We start from the raw sequence: 17,488 nt of genomic DNA on the forward strand, positions 1-17,488 counted from the left end.
TTGTTCTCCTTTTAGTATCCTTTTACTGACAATAGAGGCTTGGGAGTAGACCTTGTCAGGAAAGATGGAGGACAAAAAGGCAGGGGGTATGCTGACTTTCTCTCTCTGCTGTTGGTAAAATAGCTGCTTTGTGTAGAAGTCTGTTCACATTTTCTTTCCTACCATAACAGTGGTAAAATCCCTTCTCATCTTTTCTGAATGTTAATTCTAGGTGCCTTTCCTGAGGCACCTCCTTTCCATCCCTATATGCGTAGGTAATCCTGCAAAATTTTTCCTTGTGTTCCTGTCCCTGGCTCTGTCTCCTATTTGCTGTTGTTTGGCCTTGTAGTTTTCTCATGACACACCTTTTTATCCATGCCAGACTTTCTACATATTTGTCTTCTTGAATACCAGAAGGACTGCTCTAGGTCAAGAACTGGTTGAAATTTTCAATTGTCTGCTATTGAAATCGTGCAGTTCTGAGTAGAATTGTCATGGTTTAAGAATAGTATTCCCCAATTTAGTGTTTTTACAGCGAAGTCCAAACCATGTGCTGCTTGATCATTTCCCCTTCTTCTTCCTCCTTCTGTGACAGGCTGGAGAGGAGAATTGGACTCACAAAAAGTAAAGATCGTGGGCTGAGATAAGGACATTTTACTGGACACAACAATGGAATGAGACAATGAACTGTTAATAGCAACAATACTAATGACAGAGTGTACAAGAAAAAAAAATTGATTGATTCACCTGTGATTGCAGGCTGTGGAAACCCCCAACCACACCCAGTCCCTCTGTCACACTACCCACAAGGGAGCCCTTCCCCTGTCCTCAGAAAATGACATGAGGTGGTATAGAATGACCTCCAGGTCGTAGCCTTGCCCACTCTTGACTACTGCTAAAATTAACCCTGTTCTGGCCAGGACTAGGGTAAGAATATAATCAGGTACATGGAAACTCGAGGAGCAAGCTTTGTACTTTAAATCAGTGCTGATGATGCAAGATGTGATGTCCTTCTGAAGAGAACTAATGTGTTAATTAAAATATGATGACTTCTGTTTATTACATGTAATCTGCAGTCCATATTCAAATGATCAAAGCAATTTATGACTGGAAATCTAACACAAGCCTCGATAATAGAAAAGAACCACAACTGAAAAGTTTGTCTTAGAAGGAATATATATATTTCTTCACTTAAAAAAAATAAGACAAGGAGTTTCATAAGTCATATGATGTGCTAACATGATATGATACCCAGATTGTCTTTTAAAAATATGTAGAATACTTGACATAAGTACTTTTGATTAAAATATTCTAACGTTGAAACTTTCCAGGTTAGAAAAAGAGTGTTTCTCCTCAAGCAATCAAATGAAAGAAGTGATTGAGGAAAAGAAGAAGGTAATTATGGACCTCTCTGCAAGACTAGAGAATGCTGAAAAAAGCTGCAGTGAATTACAAGGTGAACTTGCAATGGTAAGACAAAAAGCCTGTGGCACTTGTTGTTTAGGTTTTTTAAACCTACTCTGAACATAATCTTCATTTGCTGTGCTGAGCTGTGGAATAAATCTGACTTTGCGTTACTCTGATTTTTTATTTATATTAATTTGTTTTGTGAGACGCGTAAATATAGATAAGATACTGGAGAAACTAATTCCAAAATGCATTTTAAGTGATAACACCAAGTATTTAATTGAGGAATTATTTTCAGCAAACAGTTATTTCAAAAGTATGGCTATGAGTCAAGAGTAACCAGCCTTTGCATTCCTAAGGGAGAAGACGATTTGTAGATACGGATTATGATTTTTTGTGAAGAATGTTCTATCTTCCTATCCAAACTTTTTTCCCTCAGGTTTGATTAGTTACCATTGTAGACTTGCTTATTTCTATTTCACATAATGTTTTTAATGCAAGCATTTGACTGCAAAAACTGTTTAAAAATGTCTTCTTTGAAGGTGATAAACTTTTTAGTTGGGTTTTTTTTTTGTTTTTTTTTTTTTTTTTTTTTTTTTTTTTTTGTTTGGTGTGCATTTGTCCTATTGGATGTGTTTTAAAGGATTATTTTCTGAAATATTTTTCCTTTTATATGACCAGTTGGTGCCTTCCCACTGTCTCTATGCACCCTGACTTTGAATATCAATTTTGCCATCCTCTTTAATAGCCAGAGGGTCAAAACAAAAAGCTTAGGATATCTTCATTAATTACATAGATGGAGGGAGTATACCCTCAGCACATTTGCTGGTGACGCCAAGCTGAGTGTTGCAGTTGACAGACCTGAAGGACAGGATGCAATCCAGAAAGATCTGGACAAGCTGGAGAAGTGGACCTATGAAAATCTCATGTTATTTACCAAGGCCAAGTGGCAGGTGCTGCATCTGGGTCAGGGCAACCCCTGGTGTCAGCACAGGCTAGGGGAAGAACAGATCAGAGCAGCCCTGCACAGAAGGGCCTGGGGGTGCAGGTGGGTGAGAGGATGTGTTCCTGCTGAAGGAAAGCAAGCCAAATATGTCCTGGACTGCATCCAAAGCAGCATGGTCAGCAGGGGAGGGGAGGGATTCTGCACCTCTGCTCTGCTCTGCTCTGCTCTGCTCTGCTCTGCTCTGCTCTGGTGAGACCCCACCTGCAGGACTGCATCCAGCTCTGGGGTCCCAGTACATGATGGAGATAGACCTGTTGGAGAGAGTCCAGAGGAAGCCACCAAGTTATCACAGGGATGGAGCAGCTCTGCTATGAGGAGCCGGGATAAGAGAAGGCTTTGGGCTGGCCCAATTGTGACCTTCCACTGCCTGAATAGAGACTTTCCAGAAGGGCAGTGTAGTAAGAGGACAAGGGGAATGGCTCCAAACTGAAAGGTTTTGATCAGATATTGGGGGAAAAATTTTTATTGTGAGAGTTGTGAGGCACCTAAATGTAACAGAAAAGTTATGAAACATAACAAAGAAACTCATAACAGAGAAGTTGTGAATGCCCTATTCTTGGAAGAATTCAAGGCTGGGTTGGATGGGGCTTTGAGCAACCTGGTCTAGCATTAGAACTAGATGAACTTTAAGGGTCCTTCCAAAGCAAGCTATTCTATGTTTCTGTGATCTGAAAACCTTATCTCTCTTCATTGTATAGTAGCATTTACAGTATTTCTATACGTAGCCAATTTTTTTTTTCTATTGTAAATTTCTGTTCCTGCTTCCTCTTGGACCTATGATGGAGGAGATTACCATGATCTCTTCCCTGCTACTAGTAGGCTTTGTGCTATTCAGAGTATAGGAGCAGAGATCTGCATCAGAGAGTCTTCAGATTTGTTGTTGTCTACTCTTCAGCTGGTGGAGTTATTCCATACATTGTCTTTGAGTTATCCACTTCCCAGGTAGATTGGTAATTAATAAATTGAAGAAAAAGAAAACTAAAAAGCTGTTTTTCCTTTGGGAGGACACAGCTTCTTCAATGCAAGCATTAAAGTATTAAAAGACATTTGCTGCCTTAGTCAACCTGAAAAAACTATTTTATCAGGCACAAAAAGAATACAAAGAAAAATTCCGTAGTAAAATGGATGTTATACCTGACAAGAATTCAGGACAAAATTCTGTTCATGCTTCAGGTTTTTTGGTAATGACAACAGTATTAAATGATGTACTCAAAATGAACATTGTGTAACTAAAAGTAAAAGCAAATATATTGCCCCACTTGAAAGAACTGTCTTATTCATATAGCAGGTTGTTTTAATTGCTTTACTGAAATGATTTCAAGCCACCAGACTATCTTGAACAGGTAATAAAAATACTCATTTTCTGAAGAGTTGTATTAGTGGTCCGCTGTGGGATTAGATTTTTATCACCTTGGATGGCTTTGTATTTTTCGTGAAGACTTTCATATTTGATTGGGAAGCAGGAGTGCCTGTGTGTGGTCTTGTTTACTAGTATAGACGGCTTTTTTGTTAATTTTCTTCCCAAACCCAAAAAGCAGAAGGCTATAGCAGAAACTATGTATAAATGACATTCAATATACTTTTATTAGGCTTCCCTTTACTTATGGTAAAATTGTGTGAAATTGTCAGTGCGTTCTCTTCCTTTTATTTCCACGTCCTGCTTTCTTGATCTGTTAATTACTTTCTTTGCACAATTATTAGACATCCTGAATACATCTTTTCCACTTCAGTCTGGTAATCTTAAGTTGGTTTCTCAGGGTACTGTTAACATACAAGTTAATGTGTTCGTTTGTAAAATATTTGTAAGATACACAAAGTACATTATTTTGAAACTTTATATGAAAAAGTGCTTTTTTTCCCTTAATGGATCAGTTGAATGTCCAGTAAAATAGTTATTCTGGTTGTAATTTGAAATTCCAGCACGTTGCAGAAGTTTGCCAGAAACTTGCATGGGTCAAATGTGATAGGATCTGTTACTATCAAACAAAATTGCTTATGAATGCTCAGCATGAGAAAGCCCTCAATATTTACATTATGTTTACTTGAGGAAATTGGTCTCAAGCTTGTCATTATCTAGCTAGGGTATCTAGAAATTTTTAGTTTCAAGAATAGGAATTTAGAATGGCTATTGTGATTTAACACTTCATTTAAATTGAAACAGCCCCAGCTGTATTCCTGTCCCACGGAAAGAATAAGAGGTATCTTTAGGAGTTTTAAGTTACTCAGGATATTTACATTTCTAATACCTAATAGTGGATGGTTTTGGCATGGGACAAGCAGGAGATGTTAAACGTTTATGAGGAATGCAAATTCAAATTTGGGAAATTTGCCAGTTCATCAGAATGCATATTAGGAAAGTGAAATAATTAAAATATTGTATTTTAGTATAAATTCCTTTGATTTTGAAGGTGTATTTATTTCCACCCCTTTTAACAGATTCTGTTAGAACTAGCATAATTTGTATGTAAGTTGTGTAATAGATTGCACGCAGCTTGTCTTTTTCCCCGTGGCATGTAAATCTTTCTCTTACAGCCACGCGTGAAGTCATGCTCTGTTTGCATCTTAGCTGTCCATAAACACCTTGTAGGTTACCATACACTGAATGTCAGAACAGAAATATTTGAGAATCTAGTTCCAGGATATACACATTAAGCATTGTTCTTTAGCAGAAGTTGCCTAGGTATTGACTTAACAGACCATGAAGCACCCTGAGGATTATGATTCTGTTCTACAACTTCTGTGGAGTAAAAACTGTTACACAGTGGCAAACACGAAAATGTCATATAGGCAATTTAATGTGGACAGTTTCTTTCAGTAAAAAAAAAAATAAAAAATCCCAGCCTTGGTCCACACTCTTCATTAATTTTGTGCATTAGCTCTTAAGTGTTGTTTTACATTGATTGCTTTTTTCCTTGTCTTAACATAGGGGGAGAGTTTTTCTTCCCAGCTGTTACTTCTGTTATTGTTCTAATGCAGGAAGACTAGTTACTCTGAAGCATATGCTTAAATGACCTACTGCAAACAAACCAATTTTTTAATTTATTTGGGAAGTCCAGAGGTCACTTAAGGTATGATGTCCTGGTGTTGGAAGATAAGCATCTAAAATTGAAAGTTGCAGTTCTCAAAAATATTCTCTGACTTGGATTAAAAACTAAGCCCCAAAACCCAAGGAGATACTTCATAACATTCTCTCCCAGCAAAAGTTGTTACAAATCTCTTTTTATGGGAGGCACAAGAAGGATTTCAATAAAACTTGAATATTTTTGATTAATTTGTAAGACAGATACTAAATTTCTTGAGATATTGTATTTAACTTACATGTGGCCAGACTTCTATAGATGTCTGAATATTCCAGCTGATATAAGAAAATAAAAGAAGTATTCAATAGTTTGATAACTTGAGTAAAAATAAATAGAAGCCTAAGGGGAGAGTTTGTCAGTGATGGTTTGGGTTTTTTTTTTGGTTTTTATAATACTGAAAAATTGGCTGAAAAATTTTTGCCACTTTTCTGCTTTACAGAGCATCACTTGAGTAAAGCCTGTGTTTTGTGAACTGTGTAGCAGTCTTTTGTATTTCTGTAAATGCTTTGATTTGCTGCCCCCAAGGTCATGCCTGGTAAACATTCTGATACTTTTGTAAAGAATTTACATAAGCACTTTTCAAGGTGTATCTGAACATGCTGCTCCTTAGTGGTTATGTGGATAGTTCTGGATTTGGCTCTTACTCGGCTGTCACCAGTTGGAATTTGTAGTACAGACTGAGTGGGTTAATTAGTCCATGTGCAAGAGAGCCTCCCCAGGAACCTCTTGTGACTGTAGACAAAGTAGAGAAAATTCCTCAGGAATTAAGGCAGCTCATTGTACAGGTGGACCCCAACGCCCTGCTTACTACTGCAGTGGTTTTGTTAAGGTAAGGCCTCAAAGTCCTGCCCACATGTTTATTTTCTAAAAGTTATTGAACTTGAGATACAGATGCACATTTGCAGCATCAGATTCTGTGGGCTGTCTTGGAACTGTTTATAGAGTTCACTTTTATTTTAGTCAACCATGGCTTTTGCAAAATGCTGCAAAAACAATGGGACATCATTGCTTTATGGGAACAGGAACAAAAATCAAATACTGGTAGTTAAGGAAAGTATGTCTACAACCAAGGTAGTAGGAACTTGTCCAAATAAATAAAAACACCTTTCTGGAAGATTAACCCAAGTCTGACAGTGAATGGAAGAATTTTATAAACAGTCAGTTTTTGGAATAAAAAGCATAGAAGGTATTTGGAAAAAAGATTTTCTCCTCATTGGAGTTTACAGTATTTTTAATGAAAAATGCTTAGCTTCTCTTTAATTTCTTTAAAAGTTCAATTGTGTTTTGAAATTGGTGATTAAATTAATATGTTTCCAAGCACATTTTCTACTAAAAGGTTTTTGTCCTCAAAACTTGTTTTATGATAATAGGAGCCTTTTTTAAGGATATGAAGTTTGTTTCAAGGAACCATTTTATATGCTAAAATTCAGCATATGTTCTGGGTTCAGGAAGTATGATTTTTCTTGCATGTTATTAGGTTTTTAGCCTTCAGTTTAGAATATATTGTGAAGAAGGGAATTGTCTTTGGGGACTATGGGAAATACTTCTAGTATATGTTGAGCATTTTAAGTTCTCAAGTGTTCTTGGGAATTTCACTCATCTCAGGGACCTGGAATCCTCAAGGACAGGTTCTTCGAGTGAAGACTGAGGTGAAAAAAAAGCAATGAGCAGGCCTTTTCTCTCTCCTAGTCACCAGATCACTGCCTCATTAGCAATGGGCCCAGATTTTGCCTAGTCCTTCTTTTGCAGGTGATGTACTTCAGAAATCTTTTACTGTTGCTCTTCACATCCCACATCAGATTCAACTATAGGTGGATTTTGGCATTCGTAAACATATCCCTCTAGGCTTTAACAATGTGTCTGTATTTTTCCAAGTTTAGTATGTCTAAACAATCTTCTATATGCTTCCTGTTAGTACTTGAATTTAGTCAGGAGTCCCCTGCACATCCATAAAGACCTCACCTTGGATTTTCAAGGTTGTTTTCAAGGATCAGTGTCTAGGTCAAGAATGGTCCATTCTGATGTACAGAAAGTCAACAAAGTCAGCAGAAGACTTATAAATTTTAATTGAGTTTACAGATATTCTTCCACCTGTTTACTAATGTGGGCTGTGAAGCAGACTCTCCTTATGTAAAGGCTTTAGCAGTTTTCTTGTCAACTGATTTCCCTTTTGAAATAACCTAGGAAACAATTGCACCTGTACTTTTCCAGTAGTTCTACAGGAATAGCAAAACATATTGATGGATGGAGTTGTTGAGAAGGATTGTAATCACATCTCCTAGAACAGCTGAATCTGTCAACTGCAATTGATTGTGTTTGACTCTATACTCATATACTCCATTTTCCTTTTCAAAGTACAGCATTATGCATACTCCCTGTGTTTGTTCAGACTGAAGAAACTAAGGAGATAATAGCTACTGCTGTAAACTATCAAGTGGGTGCTTTGGAGAAGATGGAGTTACACTCTCCTTAGATCTGTGCATTAGAAGTACAAGAGAAAACAGGAAAGTTATAATTACTTGTAAGGGGAAAACAAAAAACTTCACAATGCAGATTGTGAGATATTGGAACAGGTTGTCTGGAGAGTTTGTTGAAATGTCATCTTTGAGGATACTCAAAACTTGACTGAACAAGGTCCAGAGCTGCCTAACCTGCCTTCAACCATACCGTGCTGTGAGTGGGGAGTGGGACCAGATGACCTCCACAGGTCCTGTCAGCTTAAATTCAAGATTTTATGACTGTATGCATTCTTATTAGATACCTGTCAGTGAGACATAAGAAATCAGATCAATAATAGATCCTTTTGGACTGTACCTGGATTTTTAACTGTGTAATTTACAGCAGTTTTTTTAGCAGTGTAATTTACAGCAGGTTTTTCCTTACATTTCTGATAATGGGGACAGCGATTGAAAATAGAAGTTAGGAAGGCAAGATACTAAATATTTTGCAGTTCAAGTGTAGAGAGACTGGCTAGTCTAAGTAATTTCCTTTTGATCTTTATTGCTGTTGAAAAAGGGACTAAAATTGACTTTGGATGTATAGATGCAGTTAGCAAATAAAGTATAGAGAAGTAGAGGCTGAATAGACTAGAACACACTGACTAAATTACAGTAAATTAACTAAACAAAATGGAAAAATTGGATGAGAAGATTGAAAAAAATTCTCACATTTTACTTTTCCATAGAAAAATGTTTTTCTGGGAAGATTTAGTCTCACCGTCTCTGTGATGGAGTATTTTATGTAAAAAGAATATTTATTTTATTGTGATCTTTTCATATTATTATATTTCCTTATTTTTAATTTGTGAGGTCTCTGATATGATGTCAGTACACAAGAGTAAATTACTTTATTGTGCTTTAATTCCATAAAATATTATACTGGAGCCTAACATTTACAAGTTCTATTTGTGTTTATAATTTTATGGAGAAGGAATTAAACCTTGGTTATTTTTCAATATATAGAAGTGATTTGGAAATTCTTTATGAAGTGTAGTACAAACTCTCACACAAGGAAAAGCGTGTAAATGCTGCAGGGGACCTAACACTGAAATACACATATGAATAATATATTAGTTGATATACAGTACATATAATTAAAATTGAAAGAGTAAAGCAAATTTATAAAATATTTAAACTGAATAGTGAAGAACACTGCAGAGAATTAAATGCATTTCTTGTTATTTTTTATCCTGACAGTTATATGCTACCAGTATGTAGCAGTTTTCCTGGGGAGGATGTTTCCCACACATAAGAAATTGCCTAGGTTCTTTGACATGCAGTGAAGCATAACTAAAACAACAGTCTCTAGATATGATAGAAAACAGTAGAATGTTGGTCAGTAAAAAATGTTAACTTTCCATTACCAAGTACAAATGGAAATCACACAAACATGTGTTACAATTTAGAATTTAGAAATAAATTGAGCAGTTAGAAGTCGTGAGACCTTGACCACGAGTCATCTTTGACCCTAACCTTTGTCATAAGAAAATTGTGAAGTTATTTAAATCTAGTTTACTCTTGAGTTGGGTTTGGGGGTAGGGGTGGCTGCTGTTCACTCTTTTTTTTTTTTTTGCTGCTTTTAGGTTTTCTATGTTTCTGAGATATATTACTTTTTTTGTCAGTCAGCAGTTAAAATCATACATTTCCTTGAGAAGTCAAAATTCCATATACTCAAAAGGACCTTGGTCTGGAATTATGGATGCATGTCTTTGAAAACTGCAAGTTATGAGATGTAAATTGAAGGAATGATTTGGTATAGTCTTCCTATTGTAGTGATTTAAAAAAATCTACTGTAGAACTTTTCTGACCTCGAAAAATTTGGTGTCTTGATTTGACAAATAGACTGCACTTAGTGAACAGCTTTCTTTAAGAAAATTCAGTGATAGGGGTGCTAAGAACTCTATAGCTTTATGTTCCATGTATGGGGATGAGGTTTTGGTATTGAAGAAATCCCTATCTTGCGTGGAGTGTATTAACAATTGAAGTAGGCAGGTTTGCAAATGAAAATAGGTGTGGGATTTGACTGTGTGCCAAATCATGGATTGCTAGCCTGTCTGCCAGTAGTTGGGTGTCTTTCTGGATGCCCTTGTAAGATGTAACAATAGATTTCACTTCTTGCATAGATGGATAGAATTTAATAACCATTAAGATACTTCTAAAGCAGAAGATGATGCAGACTAAGTTTTTATACCTCATCTTTTGTTTTGCTTTTGAAATCTTTTAGTTTTGTGTTGTGTGTTACAAGGTTCTTATTTGTTATGTCATGTTAGGTCTCTTGGCTCAAGAAAAGACATAAAAAGAAATACAGCAGAAATTTAAATTTAAAAAGGGAAGAGTATATAATTGTGATGTGTGTTTCTTCTGTTTACTTATTTTAATGTGTTTTTTCCCCACCCCCTCTTGTCTTGTCTGTTCCTCCTGTCAAATAAAGGCCAAGAAACACCAGGTCTTTCTAACAGAGACGTATGAAAACAACATGAGAGAGCTGGAGTTACTCTTGGACAGCTTTGCTATGTCAGGCCAGCGGACAGCAGGTTAGTTGAAGGTATAAAATGACAGATGCATCTGTCAATGTTCCAAAGTCACTACATTGTGGGAATTCTGCAGATGCCTCTTGCATTCCCTCTTCTCAACATGCTTTGATTTGATGACATGATAAGAGCAGTTCTCACAGCAGTCAAATGGCCTTGCTAGCTGAGAAAGGGTGACGGATTGTGGACCTGCTGTTGTCAGCCCAGAGCTTGATTTACAAATGCTGGGGTGTATATGATCGGTCAGAAAAGGGCTCACTTGCTGTGCTCTAAATCCAACTGAGAAAAAAGTCCTTACAGTATACCTGCAAAGGGAACAGATGTTTTGCCTGAACTGAGCCAAATTCTGAGGCAACCTTCAGCAACTTAAAGGTCATATATTCAAAAAGGTTGTGTAGGACACATGATGCAACACAATACTTTTCACAGTTGATTGTGGACACATACTATGTTGCATTCATTTAATCTGATGCAGAACAAATATTTCCTTTTTTTCATTAAAATTAATTGTAATTCAGTGGTTGTCACTCTGCTACCTGGCTTTATATATAATTATTGTATCAGACTTAACAAACTCCTGCCTGGTTAGAAATTTGAAATAGTGGCTAACATAAACAAGCTGAACTTCAACATCAAGCTAGTGATTTATTTAAAGCTGAAAATTGAACACTTTTAGAAACCTTCATCTAAAACTTAATTCCTGTTAGAAAAATTGCATAATAGATACAAAATGCTTCCAATTTACAGTGAAAGTAAACTGGAAGAAAGCAAGTAAAATGGAGCTTATAGAGCAAATGGGTTTGTTTTATGTATATCATGATATGTGTTTGGGCTTTTTAGCAACAACAGACACAAATGGGTTGCTAAAAATACTTTTAAATGAAGATACATTTTTTTGTATCTTCACAAAGAGGTTTTTTTTTTTTTTAGGGCCTGTTGATACTGAATTTCAATAAAGAAACAACTTGTGGAGATTTCTCTTGTCCCTAAAAGGCAAGCTTGGATTCTGTGATGCCTTGATTTCCTTGCATAGGCTATATGCTTTTTGTTTTGGAACTGGTATCAGTTTTATTCTGTAATTATAAATGTGATTACTATGATAAAACCTCTAGGTTTACCTGTAGTTGAAAAATTCTTTAAGACTGTAGATTTTCCACAGTTTTACAAAGTTCCACATGCTCAAAAGGACTTGAGTAATTCTGGGGGGAGCTGGATACTGATGCCAAAGTGCAGTTTCCAAAGCAGCAATTGTCTTTTGGATGGTAAGCCTTGCTGAGAACAGTTTTAAGTTGTTTCTATAAAATATTCGAAATTCAATAACAGTACCTTCAGTATTAATTTGCATTGTTTGAGATAAACTTTTAAACTAATTTAAATAGATCTTTTTTTTTTCAAGCTTTAGAAACTGTGAAGAGGCTCTTGAGGCATATAGTAGAATTTAGTTTTGCAGTGAATTGACTGAGTCTTTACAGTCAATTACAGTTTTTAATATTAGAATATACATTGACTAAGACTTTTGTTTTACATATTTGCTATGCTTTTAAATTTGAAACTTAATTTTTAATGCTTTTGCATTACTGTATTATTACTGTGGTGTACTTACAATTTTTGTATTTAATAGCATTTATTAAAGTTTTAAAAAATCATTGTTATTATATTTGAAATGATAATACCCATATGCCAATAAAAGTAAAAATCTTAAATATATCTTTGTAGTCTAATTACTAGATGAGGGGCTACATAAGCCATAGCGGATAGGGGAGTCGTTCTTGTGGTCAACATTGAACTCAAGGGGTTGAGAGATCTACTTAAAAATTTGTCAGTATTAAAAATCCAACACGAAAGATTCAGCCCCTTAATTCAAGTACTAATCAGTCTATGATTATTAGGCTATACAGTAAAGAGAAAATAATACTGTATTTTAATGATAGTATTGATCGTTGGCCCAGTTGATGTGGGCCAATGCCAGGCACCCATGAAAGCTGCTAACTCATGCAGCTGGACAGGGGAGAGGAAATTTAATAAAGGGTTCATGGTTAGGAGCAGGAGAGTTCACTCATCAAATACCATCATAGGCAAAACAGGCTTAACTTACAGATATGAACTTACCACTAAAAAATCAGAGCAGGATAAAGAGAAGTAAAACAAACCCTTTAAAAAAAAACCACCTTCCCTCCCTCTATCTCCTTTGCCAGCTCTACCTCCTATCCAGCTGGCATAAGGAGACAGGGAATGGGTGTTGCGGTCAGTTCATCACCCTGGCTTCTCCTGCTGCTCAGGACAGGAGTCCTTCTCCTGCTGCACTGCAGGGTCCATCCCACAGGAGACAGTTCACTGAGAGCTTCTCCAGCATGGCTCCATCTCATCAGCAACAGTTCCCTCCAAACTGCTGCAACGTGAGTCCATCACACAGGCAACAGTCCTCCCAAAACTGCTGCAGCATGGATCACTCTTCCATGGGGTGCAATCCTCCAAGGACAGGCTACTCCAGCCTGGCAGCAAGGGCCCTCTCTCCACAGGTCTTTCACAGGATCACAACCTCTTCCAAGGTATCTGCCTGCTTCAGTGTGGGGCTCCTCCACGGGCTGCGGGTAGATCTCTGCATCCCTGTGGCCCTGCGTGGGCTGCAGGGACACAGCTGCCTCACCATGGTCTGTGCCATGGGCTGAAGAGAAATGTGGGCCCTGGTGCCTGGAGCACCTCCTGTCCCTTCTTCTCCACTTGGTGTCTGCAGAGTTGTTCTCACTTGTTCTCACTCCTGCTTCTCTGTCGTGACAATTAAAACTGCGCCACAACATTTGTTTTGATTTATTCTTAAACCTGTTATCACAGAATCACCATCTCTGATTGGCCCAGACTTGGCCAGTGGCACATCCACCTTTGGAGCCACCATGGCCACCATGGCCAATCCAGGGATTGGCTCTGCTGAACATGGTGGAAGCTTCTAGCAGCTTCTCACAGAAGCTACTCCTGAAGCCCCCCCACTATCAAATGCCTGCCCACGCAAACCCAATACAGATGAAAACCTAAATGGTTTTACAAAGATTTTTATTTCTTTATACATACAAGCATAAATCCTTGTTTTCTCCTTTTCCAGTGACCTTTATACATTTTCTAGAGCACTGTTATTCTCATTGATTCATTTGCATGAATTCACTTTGTTTCTTTTCAGTTTATCACATTGTGCAGTTGTTCAGCAATAGGGTATGTTCTTAGCAATGTTTGTCTTTAGGAAAAAAGTAACTGTGGTTGTAGTAATCTGAAAAAAAGGTGAGATGAGCACAAAGTCCTAAGAGTGTTATCTGCTTTGAGTTAGCACCACCTTTTTTGGTCAAAAATCTAAAACACAGCACCATATGAGCTGTCAAGAAGAAAATTATCTCTTTTCCTACCCTTGGTCCAGTACAGCTAGCAGAAAGTCTGAAACAGCAGATTTAAGAGTTTATTCACTTGTATACTTCTTTAAGACTTGTATGGAGCTTGGCATTTTCCCCAAATTCTTCCCTCAAACTCTTGGGCAATACTGGGCGTACACTTCAAGTACTGGGTTGGGTTTTTTATCTCATTGCTGATATGGTGCTTCTGCCACAAAAGAGTTCATCTGGATTATGTTGCGTGTCTCCTGCAAGTTATATGAAGTCAGACAACATTTGGACAGCATTAAAGCTGTAGGTTTGTTTTCAGCTAATGCAGGTAGGCTGAATCTGTATTTCTATTGGCAGATTGAGCTGCCTAGAGATAGGGTTACAGCAAAGGCAAGGAATGACAGCATGAAAAGTTTACTGGCAAAATTCTAATTTTGGCAAGCATGATATTAATAACATTATTGCAGGTTGGGACTTAAAATATGAAAATACATTATTTAGACCGTTTGACAAAAACTATGGTATGGAAGACAACTCTTGGATTGACTTAACAGATATTGTTTTAAACTGAATGAGAATTGTGTGTTACCACTTTGCTAGAGCTACAAGTATGAAAAAATAGTGTTTTGGGTTTTTTTTGTGCAACAAGATCAATGCAGAATGTTCCTACAATGGGTGGTGGTGAGAGGTTGGTCTTGTAAATGAGAAGACTGGACTGGAGCTCTGTGCATAGCTATAGTTGTGGTTATGTGATAAAAATTATTGTAAGGTCACACTTGTCACTTTCTTCAATGTGAAATCTTAACTTCTCAAAAGAGGTCAGATTTTTGAATTCTTCGTAGATTGGTTTTAAGTGTAACACTATTGTTTGGGGTATCTCTAGGATTCACAGGGCTCTGAATTGTCATTAAGAAACTCTTGCTTTTTCCCTGACTCTACAGACTTTTAGAAACTGGTAAGTTGATGGAGTGGCTGATAGGACAGAGGTCAGTCACTGGGATGTGCATGCTGTAGGGCTATCTTGCTCCTGTTACTGAAAGCAATCTGGCAAATATGTGTTGCTTTGAATAGGTGGGACTTTGACTGTAACACCTAGTCCAGCTTGAGCATCACTTCATACTTTCTGGTATTATCAAAAGTTGGTAGAGAAAAAGGTAACTAATTGAAAAAATTTTGTAAACAGCAGTTGGCAGAATGTTCTGATTTGCACACTTAAGTAAGTTTTCCACTGAGTTCTATTAATGTATCATGTGTAGCCTACAGGAGGAATTTCATAATTTTTATACAATACTTTAGTAGAATTATTAGATGACATTAATTACAGAATTTTTAAAAAATGCCCTGCAAGTATGTAGGTGGCCTACTCTGATAAAGTTTTATGGAGAGCCAAAGAAAAGTCTCAGACTTTAGTACCTGATTTCACCTTATGAGCCACTTTGTGTAAATTGCATAGTGACACTGGTGATCAGCACCTCTATCACTGTTAGTTGTGCTGAGAGTTACTATGATTTAGCCTTCCTGGATTTAAAATCCACAGATTTTTCACTTTTGCAAAAGAAGGCTGCTGTTAGAGTCGGTGAAGATAGTTTTGCTTATAGAACATGTTAAAAATTGTTGAAAGGTTTTATACTATAATTTTCCACAAAGTGAATGATAAAAGCTTCTTAAGAATATGAGTAATGCTGAGAGGATTGGTCTGTCAATAACTTAGTATTGTGGTGTAACACTAGGAAAAAAGAAAAGTTTGTTCTTGGAAACTGAATCTCAGCTGACATCTTGTGACTTCTTGATCAATACAGTATTGTTTTGCTCTTTTGACACATTGTTCTATGCACTTTGGAATGAACAGACTTGTTCATGTGTCCCCAGTTAAGACAACAAGATCAGAAGTCTCAATCTAAAGGTTTAATAAATACGTTTAGTGTGTCTATAATGGATATATCAGATTTATAATTGTACCATTACATAGGACACTGCAGACATATAATTTTCTTCTTGTCATTTCCTTTAGAATAACATTCAAGATAATTTAAAACGTTATTAAGTCCTCTCCAAGCATAATATTATCGTATGATCTTTGGCTTGATAGGCTTTAAGTAAATGAAATACTGCATTACTATATGCATGCTTAGTCACAACAGCAAAATAATGTCAGGAAAAGTGTAACTTTCTTAACTTTCAGACATGTTTTTCAAAGTATATATTTATGTGGTTTCCAAGTTGGCTTGTCTGACTGAATGATACAGGTTTGACCACAGCAGAAATAATATGTGAGACTGCATACCAAATGCATTAGATATAAATTTAATCCAGAATTTAACGTTCTGTATCTTCTATTGAAGCTTTTATACAGATGTCTTTTAGCTATATTTGCTGTGAAAGCATGGCTATACAGCTATATCTCTCACGGCAAACAAGGCTGCTCTTCAGTGTTCTGTATTGTCACTGAAGCCCTAACTAATTCTAATACCTCACATCCAGGGTGAGTAATTTTCTCTCTGTGGCTTTAAGGCTTAATTTTTGTTCTGTGTTTTCCTTCAGGCACTTGTGAGGACAAAGATAAACCTCTGAGCTGCTCTGTCGTTGAGACTTTGAGGTGTACCTTGACAGCTTACCAGAACAAGCTGGAAGATACGTCTAATGAGGTAACACTTGCAATGTTTGGCACTATATGTATTGCATTTGGCCTGCAGCAGAACATACCCTTTGCTTGTAAAAAAAAGGCAGAAGAGTGGGAATGTTGAGTAGACAGCTTCAAGTATGCCCGAAGAAAAAAAATCTCTGTTGCTACTATTTCTCTAAGCTTGCCCTACAGTAAAATTTCACATTTGTGGGGACAGGGAGAACAGCTTTTTGTCTTTCTAGTTTAATTTGATTTTCTTGTTCAGTCTTTTGGGCTTATTTTCAAAAAACATTTAGGATAACTAGCCATTCATATATAGAATTTTAGTTAAAAGATAATGATCTAAAAGGGCAGCTGCATATACTGCAGTGTTCTTAAATACACAATGGTTGAGTGTCAGTATTCACTGCTATCACACATGTAAATAGTCATGCTCCCCTGTACTTCTAAAACTGGTATAATTTTCTGAGCAGAGTGTTTTCAATGGATTCTCTTTGGCAGCTATTTTGCTATAATTTCGATTAAAATAGGACTGTTAGAATACTATCTTTAGATTATATAAGAAAATAATGAAAATATTTCAATTTTGGGAAACTTATCCTTGAAAAAAAATCAGATGTCTTCCATGCACTCCTACTATCCTTTTATATCACTGACTTAGAAGTTACAGTTTTGCATTTATTTTCTTGTGTGTTTTCCTATCTGACTAAATTACTCCTCTTGGGTGTAAATGTTTTATTAATTTGTGGCTTTAAAGGCTATAGAAAGAAGTTAACCGCACCATTAAAACTTTTTGTACAAACTTGTCATTAGTTTTTTTAATAAAACTGGCAAATACAGAAAGGCAAGGTGTGATGAGATTGTAAAGATGCTAGCACTCTATTTCATTTCTAGGTTTTGTCTTTTGTTTTGACAAACAAAAGACAAAACCTACTGTCTAGCTGGTCACTCAACAGGTTAAAAAAATTAAAAAGTAAAAAATAAAAAAAGAAAAGTATA

The 17,488-nt window shown here is 36.6% G+C and overlaps 1 protein-coding gene across 11 annotated transcripts in view; it reads left to right on the top strand.

Moving 5' to 3' along the window:
* Window positions 1-17,488, top strand: part of CCDC171 (coiled-coil domain containing 171) — a 183,344-nt gene that overhangs the window by 36,620 nt on the left and 129,236 nt on the right. For all 11 annotated transcript variants that reach the window (XR_010352356.1, XR_010352358.1, XM_064403322.1 and 8 more), the window contains 3 exons: window positions 1,311-1,449; window positions 10,402-10,504; window positions 16,408-16,511. Coding sequence is in view for 9 of the 11 variants with exons in the window: in XM_064403322.1 (XP_064259392.1) it covers window positions 1,311-1,449; window positions 10,402-10,504; window positions 16,408-16,511 (346 nt within the window). In the remaining 2 variants the exon portion in view is untranslated. The remainder of the gene's footprint in view (window positions 1-1,310; window positions 1,450-10,401; window positions 10,505-16,407; window positions 16,512-17,488) is intronic.

Source organism: Passer domesticus, chromosome Z, assembly GCF_036417665.1.
Source record: "Passer domesticus isolate bPasDom1 chromosome Z, bPasDom1.hap1, whole genome shotgun sequence".
Lineage (NCBI taxonomy): Eukaryota > Metazoa > Chordata > Aves > Passeriformes > Passeridae > Passer > Passer domesticus.